The sequence below is a fragment of the Triplophysa dalaica genome, chromosome 18, assembly GCF_015846415.1.
Source record: "Triplophysa dalaica isolate WHDGS20190420 chromosome 18, ASM1584641v1, whole genome shotgun sequence".
Classification (NCBI taxonomy): Eukaryota; Metazoa; Chordata; class Actinopteri; order Cypriniformes; family Nemacheilidae; genus Triplophysa; species Triplophysa dalaica.
Genome location: NC_079559.1, coordinates 5,171,942 through 5,185,274, shown reverse-complemented (window position 1 = coordinate 5,185,274; position 13,333 = coordinate 5,171,942). Strand labels below are relative to the sequence as shown.

The window sequence follows — 13,333 nt, the reverse complement described above, 5'->3', positions numbered from 1 at the left end:
GTAATTAGATTACTGTCCAAATTACTCTGTCCAAAAATTATTTAGTTACTCATTACTAATTACTTTCTATATCCTACATCAAGCTTGATGAGTTAAGTGATTCAAGAATATACATAAAACGGCTTATTGAATTCATTCAAATAAATAATATTATTAACTGACCAAAGTATTACAAATGTGAGAATTATACATTAAAGCACATATTTTAAAGTAAGACTTTGAATTTTGAAGTCAATTACGCTATTGCACACGCATATATTTAACAATCTGTATTTAAATTACAGAAAACATACGAGTAATCCCTTACTTTACTATTTCAAGGGAAAAGTAATTAAATTACAGTAACTAATTACTTAGTAACTAGTGACACCCAACACTGCTTATTTACGGGTATTTACTGCTCTCTGGTGGACATTGTATCATTTGGCTTATAAGAATGTGTCATTTTCTCGCGAGATTTGCACACACTTCAGCTCATTCCTATGATGGTTGTGGTTATATGTATTATAAAGCCTTATTATGGTACCATCATCCCCTTGGTGTCTACCTTATACTGTTTTTTGTCTTTACCATATACTGTTCATGATATACAAGTGAAGTGACTACCCGTAGAATGCTATTGCGCATGCGCGAGAGTTCGCAGAATGAGGGAATCCATATACACAATTCAATAATCTATACAATCTATCCACTATTTGTTTCGTTATGTACTACTGTATGTTAAGGTAAGATCTCCTGTGTGATAAAATAACCTTATGTGACTTATGCGGCTCTACACCATTCAACCTTAACCTCTGTGTCGTCTCTGAAAGTGTAACGTTAACCGCAATGAGACATTACGACCTTTGACACACTAAATAAGAGATTGACAAAGTAAACTAGTTGTCTTCCTATATGTGAGAATCGTATATTTGTGCGTAAAATCTTTTTGTAAGTCGTTAGTAGAAGTGCCAACGCAACTTGGCAAATTGCGTAATGTTTCACATTCCATGTCTTTTTAACCAGGTCTTTGAACAACAACGGGAAAAACCTAATACGACTTGTTAAAGCATCAGTCTGTCAAACACCATGTGATACGTCATCAAAGCTTTGCATTGTATGCCACTCCACACATTCAACTGTGTCAAGCAGTTTGCGACCCATAACGCACGTTCTACGAAGACACTGGACTCATCAAACAACATCATATCGCTGCGTGGGCTCCACTGTGCGCACAAAACCTATGCCAAGTGCCTTTCCTGTTATAGATGGAGGATTTCAGCCAGTTCACAAACACGTATATGAGGCAAATCTCAGGAACAGCCTGATATGTCAGCAAAAGTAAGTCTGATACAACATTGCAGTCATGCATTATAAGATTATCATATCATAAAAACCATGGAACGTTATTAATAATGTTGTCATATTGCATCAGGTACCTCGAACACAAGCAGAAGGTATTAAAGGGGGGTGGTGAAAATGCCATAGCTCGGCATACGCAGAGGAATCAAAAGGTCCTGGTAAGAGACAGACTGCGGATGCTGCTGGACGATGAAAATTATTTAGAGCTTTCTCCTTTTGCAGGAGATGGTCTGCCCTACGGCGATATCCCATCAGCAGGCTGTCTTACAGGTACACGGTTACTTCTGTTGCAAACTGTTAGCCAAAAATGAGAAACACAGATTTGATGGACAAAAGTCCTTCATATTTTCTGGGATTTATGCTTTAGGATAAAAAGATGATGTTAGTTTCGTCATGTTGCATTAAGATACAAGAAGGAAATAGTTTATAAAGAACTAACAACACACATTTGAGTGAGAATGTAAATACCATACTGTCTTTGATTTTAATCTTATAGACTTTATTCTCATAGGAATTGGTCAGATTAATGGACTATGGTGTGTGTTCATTGCAAATGATGCTACCGTGAAGGGAGGCACAGCATATCCTATCACTGTTAAAAAGCAACTCAGGGCTCAAGACGTGGCCATGCAGAATCGTCTCCCCTGTGTTTACTTGGTGGACAGCGGTGGTGCATTTCTACCTCTTCAGGTACTACCATATCTCATATTGGACATTCAGAATTTCTCATTAAGATATTCTGATTTTTGAGCGATTGCATCTTGTCAACAGTCAGAGATTTTTCCTGATAAAAACCAAGGAGGCCGGACCTTTTACAATGAAGCAGTTATGTCAGCAATGAAGATTCCACAGGTACCGCGACTATACACTTGCTGTTTTTAAGTGTTGTTAAGTTTATTTTTTTTATAAAATGTAAGTGAAATACAAATTTTATTTTAAATGTACACTAGGCATGGGCCGAAAACCGGTTTCATGTTGCACCGAGGTTTGAGAGAGTCAATGTTTTAAAACCACAGAAATTTGGTATGAGCTGCGTTTACACAAAAATACACAATTAAGTCATGTAATATAATGTTGAATGTTTAGGTCTAATATATGGCCTAGGACAAAAATATATATTTTCTTGAAAGAGTTTTATATTTTTCAGGCTTTATTTTTTCCATGTAATATATGTTCTATGAATGTCGGTTAAAAATAACATGTATTTGTGTCCAATTGAAAAGTAAATATTGTATACGGAGACATTTGAAAATAACACTTTTTAGTGTTGTAATTGCAATACCCTGAAAACCGTTTCACTTTTGCTAAAGGTTATCATACCATCAAAATCTCATACCGGCCCATGCATAAATTGTGCACTCATTTCATTTTTCAAAAGTTTAGTCCATAAAAATGTACACTATTTAACACTACTTACTGTAATGTCGTAATACCCTGTAGGTGGCAGTAGTGTGTGGGTCATGCACTGCCGGTGGTGCATATGTTCCAACTATGGCTGAGGAGGCGGTGATTGTCCATAGGATAGGAACAATATTTTTGGGTGGTCCACCCCTGGTGAAAGCTGCGACTGGTGAGGAAGTTACTCCAGAAGATTTGGGAGGAGCCAGACTACACTCAGAGTATGCTGTTTCCGGTAGCACTTAAATTCATCTGTTCTGTTCTACATTTAAATTACAAACACAGCTATTTATATTATAATACATAAATATTTTAGAGATACTGCATGGTATAGTAGATAACCTAGGACCCCAACTGAACATTCTATTCCAAGCTACTCCCAAGAATAATATTAAACTGTCCAGAATACCGTAGTAGTACTATGGTTCCGTGTCAACAGACATTGGCTGGTGCTTGGTCTTAGCAGATGAAAACAATGTTTCTGTTTTTATAAATAATGTCTCATCCCTATATCTGAATCCTCAGAGTGAGCGGCTGTGTGGACCATTTTGCAACAGTGGAGAGTGAAGCATATGAGTATACCCGAAACATCATCTCTACCTTAAACTTTGAGCTTCCAGAGGAGAGCAGCATTCAGTCTGCGGAGCCTCTGCACAGCAGTGAGGATCTCCTGGGACTTGCCCCCCGGAGTTACAACTACAGCTTGGATGTTAGACTAGTAAGACATTTAGTCCCTGACCCAAATAATACATAACATTGCAATAGATACCATCACAAAACACACAGAGTTAGGTGTTCATTTATTAATTTTCGTTCTCTGTTTAGATTGTGAGTCGACTGACCGATGGGAGTCGGTTTCAGGAGTTCAAGGCACGCTATGGGACAACCCTTGTCACAGGCTTTGCCAAAATTGAAGGGTGATGTATCAATTAAATCATTTTCTGTTACCAAAAATGAGAAAAGTTTCAACATTAGGAGAGAAGATGTATAGAAAAAAATGTGCATGCATTAAGTCACATTATAAATGTAAAGAGCAAAAAAGACATTGGATGCAGGATTTGTATTTCCCATGTACGGATGCCTGTCATTAATAATAAGAAATACTTTCTGAACAGATTGAGATTATTTCCCACACTCAGCAGACAGTTTTGTAAGATTTTTTTAAACAAACTGTGAACATTGGCTTGAAAATGATAGCGGACATTTGCCTTCATTCTGTTGTGGTTGAACACCAACTTGTTTCTGGGTCACCCATATCAATTGAGGTCCTGTTTAGAAAAGTGAATGGAAGGTGATAAAACAGTTAATCCTTTTAACCTTAAAATCAGATTTGTATGCTCTTGTATGCCTGACCAATCAGAATTGTGTTGTCTAAACAGGGTCTGAAATAGAAAAAAAATGAATCTTTTTATGAACAGGAGTTCGGTTAGCTGAGTGAAGATGGAGCGCATTTCCATAATATATTTTATATAAAAAAAAGAGCCTATGGAAGCTGCTTTGTTGCTGTGGCAGCTGAACCTTAATGTTAAGCTCCAACTCTCCGATAAATCTTTAATTCTATAATAATAATATAATATTGTTTTTGGTTAAACACAGGGTTAAGAGTGCACACACATAGCAAAAGTTGTTTCATTTTGAATTGTGTTACTTTACATTTGTACTGTAACCTTTACTTAAAGGGACAGTTCACCCAATGATAAAAAATCTATCACCATTTACTCACCCTGGAGTTGTTCCCAATCTATTCTGTATAAATGTCTTTGTTTCTCGGCCACCATTGACTACCATAGTAGGAAAAATGACAACAGTAGTCAAAAGTGCCCCAGAACTGTTTGCTTTCCTACATTCTTCAAAATATCTTCTTTTGCGTTCAACAGAACAAAGAAATTTATAAAGAATTTTCCTTACTATGGTAGTCAATGATGGCCAAGAACTGTTTAATTAAAAGCATTCATTCAAATATATTTCTCTCTGTTTATCAGAACAAAGAAATTTATATAGATTCTGAACAATTTGAGGGTGAACTGTCCCTTAAACATATCTAAAAAGTGAATTTACTTCATTCTTTTTCAGTCATCAGGTTGGAATTGTGGCAAATAATGGAGAACTGACATATGACGCTTCACTGAAAGGCAGTCATTTTGTCCAGCTATGTGAACAGAGAGACATGCCTCTGATTTTCCTGCAGAACACATCGCCGGCGCCTTCACACACCTTCTCACAAGCCAAGGTTCATAACAAGACATCATTAATGCATGTTTAATATAGATTTTCACTAATTGTGTTGAAAATTCTTAAAGTTACTGAACAAAGATTAGAGTGATCCTTGCATGTAAATCGTATAATAGATCTTCAAAATTGTTTTTAATAGATGTTATTTAATCACCAAAATTATTTTTTGTTACTTGCTGTCTTTCTTCCATCCCACATTTAGTCACACTAAAGCTTTCTTTTGTACTGTTTCTTATAGGCAGAGTCCAACACTAACAGACTGAAAGCTCAGGGCTCCATGATGTCTGCTGTGGCATGTGCTTCTGTTCCCAAAATTACTGTTGTAATTGGAGGATGTCATGGAAGTGACAGCTATGCTATGGTCAGTTAGACACAACACCACAAATCTATAATTCTGAAATAAAATTCCTTGTTTGATTTATTGAATAGTTTAGAAACCAAAAATGTTTCCTTTTGGTTGTTTAGTGCGGAAGGGCTTTTGATCCTAACTTCCTGTTCCTGTGGCCAAATGCAAAAGTGTCGATTTTGGCACCAGGCCACTCACAAGCATTGATGCAGACAGAAGAGGAAATTACTCAGATTAATGAGATGTAAGAGGCGATAATCTTACTTGAACATACAATGTAAGAGTAACTTAAAACTTTGCCATGAAATGAGATAGGACTTGAATGAAATGAAGATAATTTGTGTTGGTGTAAAGGTTGGAGGAAGAGAGTTCAGCTTTTTTCTCTACTGGCAGACTGTGGGATGATGGAGTTATTCTACCTCAAGACACTAGACAGGTAAAAGAAAAGCATTTAAACACAATGAAGTGTATTTTTCTGATACAATTTTTTTTTATAGCTTTGTTGACATAAAATTTCGATTTGAAGGTACACACAAAGCTATGGAGATTTCTTTAAATAGTTGTAGTACCTACTGAGATTGAAAATAATTTTATTTAAATGATTCCTCTTTTCACTAGGTTTTAGGCAAGTGTTTGAAAATTATTAAACAACAGGTATACCAGTTGTCCAGGGAAAGGATGAGGACACCTATTCTCCGACTGTAACTCCACCACTTCATCCACCTCAGTGGACTCAGTGTTTTATGAAATTAGTGCTTAATTGTCTTTTTATTACATTTACTGTAATCACAAATGGTGCCAAATGAATACTTTCTATATGGTTAAATAACTTGTGCATATAGAATTTTGTTTATAAATTATTTGAATAAATTAATGTTAAGAAATAAGGTAGCTGTTTTGTCATTTATTTGTAGAAGTTTAATATAAAAAAAAACTTTATACAAATTCATTATCAAAATCATTATCAAAAGGTGTACATTATTAGCATCTAGAGCCATATGCTGTAATATTGTGCACTGGTTGACTTAACAGTTCTTCTATTTAATATGGTCTGTTTGTTTTATTACAAAACTTTTCTGGTTCATTATGGTTTGTATAATCCATGTAAGGTGACGGGTATGATGACATCAACTTCTGCACGAGCTATTTCTGTCAGGTCAGCAGCATCGAGTATGAGGAGGAACGCCGGTCTCTGGACAACCCCTGGCTTCACCACAATACTCAGAAGAACACCTGCGAACAGCAATAAAAATATTAATTTTTGTAACAAGAATCAATGTATCTTGTTTAGGAACAGATAAGGATTACCGTCATCTTCATTTTTGGCATCAGGGCTTTCCACAAACAGAGGTTCAGATGGATAGGCGTCTGGCTCCTGCCATATCCATGTTTCTTTGCTTTTCACATTCAACTTGCAAATCTAGAATCCCAGGAAGACAAATAATGGATAATCATGATGTCAAATAATCCTGATGTCAAATGTTCCATACGGAAAATCACACTCACCTGGTCTGGAATGAAATGGTTTAGTCCAAGTCCATAAGCAAAGGTGTAATTTTTCCCACAGTGTTTTCTGTAGTTTATCTGAGGAAATTCGAAGGCTGGAGCACAGAAACATCCCAAAAGATTTAAAACACTTGCAATTCCAATTTGTTTTTATTTATTTTTGTTTTATTTATTTTTGTTAGATTAAATTTGTGAAGGTATGGATGAAATCAACATTCTTAAAAAAGCAGCTAAGAAAAATGGGATGAAATTAACATTCAGAAAAATGCAGAGAAAATTTAGCTGTAAACATGATGAGTTATTGATGACAGATTTTTTGTTTCCCTTTCTTTAATAGTTTATAATGACAGTTTATTCAAAGACTGCAGTTCAAGTAGTTGGGTTTGGAAAAGTTGTGTTGAACATTTACCCTGATGTGGTGCAGAAAAAAGAACCTCAGGTTCGAGCCAAACCGTTCCATCACTGCACATGACCGCAGTGGCTGTGGTATACGGTAAAGATACCAGATTCTTCCCCTGCTCCTCCTACAAAACAAACAAATAAACAATTTATAGTATCCGTCACTTCAATTTCTCCTAACCAGATATAGAAATAACGTCCCTTACCTTGTGAAGGTCCAAAGGAAGCACGTATCTCCGCACTTCTGGCTGTGGCGCTCTTAAAGCAGCCTTTTTGACTTCCTCCCAGTTTTGTTTTAGGTTTGCCAAGTATAGATAATTATACACAAAATCAAACCTGCCAATCAAATAAAGTCGATCATGAATAAATTCTTGAACCCTTTAAGGGACAGTTCACCCCCAAAAAAACTTAGTCACCCTCATGTCATTCCAAACCTGTATGACTTTCATTTTTCTGCAGAACACAAAAGAAGATATTTTGAAGAAAGTTGGTAACCAAACAACTCTGGCCTGCATTGCCTTTAATTGTATGGACACAAAGCCATTGAGAAATTTCTTAAAATATCTTCATGTTTCCCACAGAAAAAAAGAGACATACAGGTTTTGTACAATATGTGGGTGCATAAATGATGACAAAAATTTGGGGTGAACTATCTACTTATGTTGACTGTTAGAATCAAATGTGCAATAATCATGATTGCTTTGTTTCTCTGTTTACTTATTGTGGAATTCAAAAACGAAGCAGTCTTACCCCTTCCAAGTGCAAAGGTCCACAACAACAAACCCAGAATCCTCATAACAGTTAATGTGATGGAACACATTGAGAGCAGATGTTCTGAATTTGTGCTCAATGTATCCTGCAGGATTCTTTGTGGCTAAATGAAACCACGTCTGGGAATGGAACCAATTAAAGCAACAAACAGAATGTTTAAAGAGTACGTAGCATGAGATCATGAAAATGACATTTCATGCAGTCTGTTCTGTTGCCGTGTCAAATAACAAAGTTATTTGATTGTAAAAATGGGAGTCGACTCTGAATCACACAAACGAGACGTGGAATAGTTCACCTGCGTATCTACGTCACTACACATAGTCCCCGCCTACGTTTTCCTGAGACTGACGCGAAAACGTATTTCTCCTCCCACAAACACTGTCGCTCGTTCGTGATGCGTTTGTATCATCTCTATAGCCTGTGTTCTACGGTGTGACACAGTCGGTCTTATTTCAACTACCAAAGGAAGAACGTCTGAGGGGAAAAATGGTTACAATTCATTTTTCAAGCGATACCAAAGGAGTATAACCCCAGGGTTTAACTGTGAGCGCGTCATTTCACCGAAGATTGGTTTAATAATCTGTGCGCGTTCACTGCAGGTGAAACGACGATCCTTGAAAGAGGGGGAATACAAACTCTATTTGGACCTTTTAGCTCCACCGAATCACAACCTGTAAGTGTGACTATTCATTTTGTCTTAACTTCAAGAAATATTTTCGCACCTTATGTCTGTGTTTAGCTAATTTATATAACGCTAACATAGCATGTAGCGTTTCTGGGGTGTTACAGTTGGTTTATCTGGCTATTACCTTTGCATTTTGACACATTTGCCTCACGTGCATCTATATAGATATATTTGGGTGATACTACAATCATTTTTCATAACGTCGACTTTCTGAAATTCTCTATATACCATGACAACGCACAGTTAAGACGAAATAATAGTATTACTAACGTATTAACAGTATTTTAAGATAATAATCATATTTTATTTCATTGATGAGCAAAAGCACAACATGCATGTAGTCACACTGGGAGTTTTTATGACAGGAGTTGTCACTTTCCACTGACAAACATCCTGGTCCAGTCGTGGTGGAGTTTGTTGTGCATTAGCGTCTTCTTAGCTCAAACTGGTACGGTAAAATCGCCGCCATCTCTAGCTAAACATATTACATACATGACATCCAACCACATGTAAACCGTAATCCTGTAATGATGGTAGTGGGGTTCCATTTGCGACACATGATGAACGCGTTTGACCAATAATAAGAGACTACACCATCTGACCAATCACATGACACAAGGTTAGCGGGTAGGCGGGGCCTAGATGGATGAATCGCGGAACGAATCGTTTGAGAGTCGGTCAAGAAGTAAGGTACGAATAACTGCCTATTATTACGACATTATAGTGTTTTTACACATTGTATGTACATAAACTTGTTGGACACTCCATAAACCAAAGTAGGACCTAAAAAACATATGCTAGGTACTTTTTTTGTTTTTCTTTGCCTTATTATGCACTATGAATCAACCATATGATAAAAGAGATTCAGTGGCAATAAGCCTTGACTTACACCCATTTGTTCGTTTGACTCAAAGCAGTCCATATAATTTGTTCCTCTGATGCTCCAAGATGTCAAAAACTTCAACAGATTGATCTTCACTGGTGTCTCAACAAACACAAAGTAGTTGTCTGTCATGCCAAAGCTGCAGAAAAAAGGTTATCATTTAGTAAATATATTTCAAATTTAGGTAACACTTTCTAAAACCATTATGTGAACTATCCAATAAAAATAATTTTTCAGCATTTGAAAGTCTTTGTTAACGTTATTAAATAGCAACATAAAAAATTATGTAAGTTCTCTGTAGAATAACTAAGTGAACAAATTAATTATCATGAAATAAAATTACAAATTCTTGTTGAAGTATCGTTCATGTTAATGCATTTACTAATGTTAATGCCTTATTGTAAAGTCTTACCAAATATTTGGTCATTTAAAAAAAAATTGCAACAAACCTGTGGACATAAGATGGTTTTAATCTCTCACTACATGGAAACTGCACCAAGACCTCTGACTTTTCAATTGGATCTGATTGATCTGAAAAATCAATTCATACTGCCATTAAAAACTTCTTATCCTTCTCGTTTGTTTATGCAAGACAAAACAGTAAACTAACCGTCCTGTGCTGGAGGAATCTTGACTATGCTGTAAGCAAATGACATGCTCTTGCCAAAACAGTTTCCAATGTTATAAATGGTACCATCTTGTTCAATATGTGGGTGTGCAGTCACTCCATTGACCGAGACATATTTGCAGAGGTCCACCTGTGGGCAAGCGGAAACAGATAATGGATTTTTTTCTATGGATTTTAATTATTTATTTTAGGAGGCTTAATTCAGGACGACAAATCAAATCACAACCTTTTTAATTGTTTCCAATGTATCAGGATCAACTTTGGTTATGTAGTTGGTTTCCGTGCAGGCATAAAAATCTTCACCGATTGGATACACGTTGACAATGCAGTTGTCTGTCACCTCGATGCCTTGAAAGTAAGTAAAAAACCTGAAAAGTAAACAGATTTAAATATTCCAATAGCTCTTTCAATATGTTATTTGCTTCATACCTTAAGAATTGACAGGAGAATACTTTACAAACCTAGAAAAGATGTTTTTGCATGGATCTGGATAGGCAACGGTGCCAAACTCTGTGATCACAATTCTCTTCTCAGTCATGGCTCGCACATAAGCGTCAGTTCTGATAAACCTGAACATGACAGCAAATATTCAAAGATATCATTGTTTATTATATAAACAATTTGGGTGGTTTATTCTCCAGCATAACTCATCTTGGTCCAGCATATGACCACAAACATCTACTAGAAGATCAGTACAATGGAATCCACCCAAAACATGACTCATTAACTCCAAATGAAATATCCAAATAAGATTGCGAAACATTAGTCATTTATTCACGCATCATTGAACAACAAGCACAGTAAAACAGAGGACTTTACCTGCGATGATAGGTCACACGTCCATCCTTTAGGTCAAACTTGTGCATGAGAGCCTGTCCGTCAAAAAGGTGATGAAATGGTTCATCTGCAATCTCAAATAGCCCAGGACCCATACGGAGTAGACTGCCGGTCAGCCATGTAGGGATTTTGCCTGGAGGGAAAACACTTTACTAACATCTATATTAAAGATGCATAAACAGCCAAAATAGAAACGTGCTTATCCAACGGCATATGATTTTAAATAACAGGACTGAAAATGTGCATGTGGAAATTGTTTAAAGGTCCAGTCCGTAAAATCTAGCGGCAACCGCTCACTCCACCCCTCCCCCCCCTTTCAAAAAACTACGACGGCTGACAGAACATGGCGGATTACATGCATGGGGACCCGCGTTGTATGTAGATAGAAATAGCTCATTCTAAGGTAATAAAAACATAATGCTTCATTGTGTTAGCCGTTTCTATCAATATGAGGCCCGTTTCGAAGAAACGTTTTGAGGCCACCCAACACTCACTTGTGACGAAAGACATATTTAATTAAATTTGATACCTTTAATACAATTTTATTTAAGTTTTAACTCTTAAAGTGCATTTAAAACCCAACATTTATTAAATTTAAGTTGGGTGATTTTGCCGTTCCACTTCCTGCGAAGTGATGCGTCGATGTTCCCCGATTTCCCGCCTACAGCGTTCGCAATGCCCTTCGAACTGAACATGTTTACTCCCTTCGGATTGGAATCGCACTGTAAAATTGGTAGATTCTCATACTGTTAAGTCCACTTTGCAGTCTACTTATGGCGAAATGTAACGCACCTTTCAAGTTGCTTAGTGCCACCTTGTGTAACGGGGTATTTTTTGTTTTTCAGAAAACAGCGCCATCCTATGTCAGTGGGTGAATTGGCACGTCGGCTCATCGCCAGGGAAAATCGCTTGGGTGTGAACGTTGAAAAACGTCTGGAAAACGCTGACAGTAAGCGCATGCTTTTATCGCCCGGTGTGTACAAGTCTTAATTGTTTTAAAAGAAAAGAAATATGACACTAAAACCGACAGTAGGCGTCGCTGGGTCTTTTTCAATTAATGAGTCCGATTCGTTCAAACAGAGGCCCCTCCTGTTGTGAGGTCATTTTCACGGCGAAACATAGCAAAGGCCGCTACACATCACGATGTAAACGGTCTACTTCACTTTAGTATACTATGATGTCACACGTCACGTGCTTGATGGGTGTGTCCATGTGGGGGTAGCTGTGTGTGCGGAAGTAGTCGGAGTAAAGAAAGTTGTTGTTTCAAAGTTGTCCTTCTGTGTGTTTGGTACTAAAACTCACTGCATAAACCCTAAATACTGCAATCAAATTTCAAACATCATTTCAATTAAAAACATTCAAATGCATTGATGACATTATTGCAGTGTTCCTATTAAACAGACCTGAGACCTGTGCAGAAATGGGCTCAGCCAACTCCTCACATGTCTCAAATATTTTCTTATAGCCGCCAGCCGGGTGCTCAAGACTGAAATGTAATACAGATGTCAACATTTTTCGTGTTTAATAAGCTTGACTGTTTTAAAATGATATCGAGGCTGGACGTTTTGAAGAAGCATTCTGGTAAATCTGAAAAAATCTAAATAATAAATGTAATAGGTAATCTTAACGGAATTGAAAACAAGAAGTAATTTTTTTAATAAAAAACAAGAATGTTTATAGAAAATGCAACATTTGTGACTGTTTACAACAACTAAGTTTCTCAACTTTCCAAAAGACCTAAACATAAAAAGCTCTGAAATGTTCCGTTACTCACCGGCTCGCCATTCTGTCTGCACGTTGGGAAATGGATGAAAGAAAGTGAATGCCTGCGTATGAACCACTGTGGTTATGTTGTCAGACACAGCCACAGAATCTCAGGACTCCGCCTCCAACCAACCAGAAGACTCTGGAACAAAAAACCCTTTGTGTCCAGATCGCGAACATTTCCACAAATGTTTACTTTTCCGAAAAGACTGAGTCTCGTAATAACCAAAATAAAGAACATGTTTAGACAAAAGCATGAATGAACAAAATAACGTGTAATAATTGTTTATAGAAACGAATCAAAAGACAGAAGTCTATAGTCTTGAACCCAACAAAACCCAGCGTGAAAAGGCATTTCATTAATCACGTTTTCTTTATTTGTCTCAGGATTGAAGATGATTTGTATTCCAGGATCATAGCCACATATCATTCATAAATGGAGTGTGATGTGAATACTAATGAAGTTCATTCTGCATTTGGGCAATTACGTGAAAATGTCAACCTTAACAAGATCAAATAAAGTTTTTAGCATGGTAACAGCAC

At 36.9% G+C, this 13,333-nt stretch overlaps 2 protein-coding genes across 2 annotated transcripts; one reads left to right on the top strand and one right to left on the bottom strand.

Annotated features, from left to right (window-relative positions):
• The first annotated feature begins 576 nt into the window (after window positions 1–576).
• Window positions 577–6,204, top strand: si:ch211-198n5.11 (methylcrotonoyl-coenzyme A carboxylase 2). The gene is made up of 13 exons (XM_056773150.1): window positions 577–725; window positions 1,006–1,320; window positions 1,415–1,611; window positions 1,853–2,031; window positions 2,113–2,193; window positions 2,782–2,960; window positions 3,265–3,457; window positions 3,565–3,656; window positions 4,813–4,969; window positions 5,210–5,332; window positions 5,437–5,561; window positions 5,672–5,753; window positions 5,936–6,204. Exons 1-13 carry the CDS (start codon window positions 706–708, stop codon window positions 6,020–6,022), a joined length of 1,830 nt encoding a protein of 609 aa, XP_056629128.1. The 5' UTR covers window positions 577–705; the 3' UTR covers window positions 6,023–6,204.
• A 64-nt stretch (window positions 6,205–6,268) lies between these two features.
• LOC130440191 (retinal Mueller cells isomerohydrolase) lies at window positions 6,269–12,935 on the bottom strand. The gene is made up of 14 exons (XM_056773151.1): window positions 12,801–12,935; window positions 12,430–12,512; window positions 11,009–11,159; window positions 10,651–10,758; window positions 10,416–10,557; window positions 10,172–10,319; window positions 10,011–10,092; window positions 9,568–9,700; window positions 7,973–8,112; window positions 7,429–7,558; window positions 7,233–7,347; window positions 6,824–6,918; window positions 6,626–6,737; window positions 6,269–6,550 (listed from the first exon to the last, which is right to left on the bottom strand). The coding sequence occupies exons 1-14, from the start codon at window positions 12,809–12,811 to the stop codon at window positions 6,402–6,404; spliced, it is 1,599 nt and encodes a 532-aa protein (XP_056629129.1). The 5' UTR covers window positions 12,812–12,935; the 3' UTR covers window positions 6,269–6,401.
• Between the last annotated feature and the right edge of the window lie 398 nt (window positions 12,936–13,333).

Coding starts and splice junctions, on each gene's coding strand:
- si:ch211-198n5.11 (XM_056773150.1), top strand. CDS start 706: ATGTACTACTGTATGTTAAG. Junction 2,032..2,112: donor GTGCATTTCTACCTCTTCAG/GTACTACCATAT, acceptor TCTTGTCAACAG/TCAGAGATTTTTCCTGATAA. Junction 2,194..2,781: donor CAGCAATGAAGATTCCACAG/GTACCGCGACTA, acceptor AATACCCTGTAG/GTGGCAGTAGTGTGTGGGTC.
- LOC130440191 (XM_056773151.1), bottom strand. Junction 8,113..9,567: donor AGTCAAACGAACAAATGGGT/GTAAGTCAAGGC, acceptor TTCCATTCCCAG/ACGTGGTTTCATTTAGCCAC. Junction 6,919..7,232: donor TTTTTCTGCACCACATCAGG/GTAAATGTTCAA, acceptor TCTGTGCTCCAG/CCTTCGAATTTCCTCAGATA.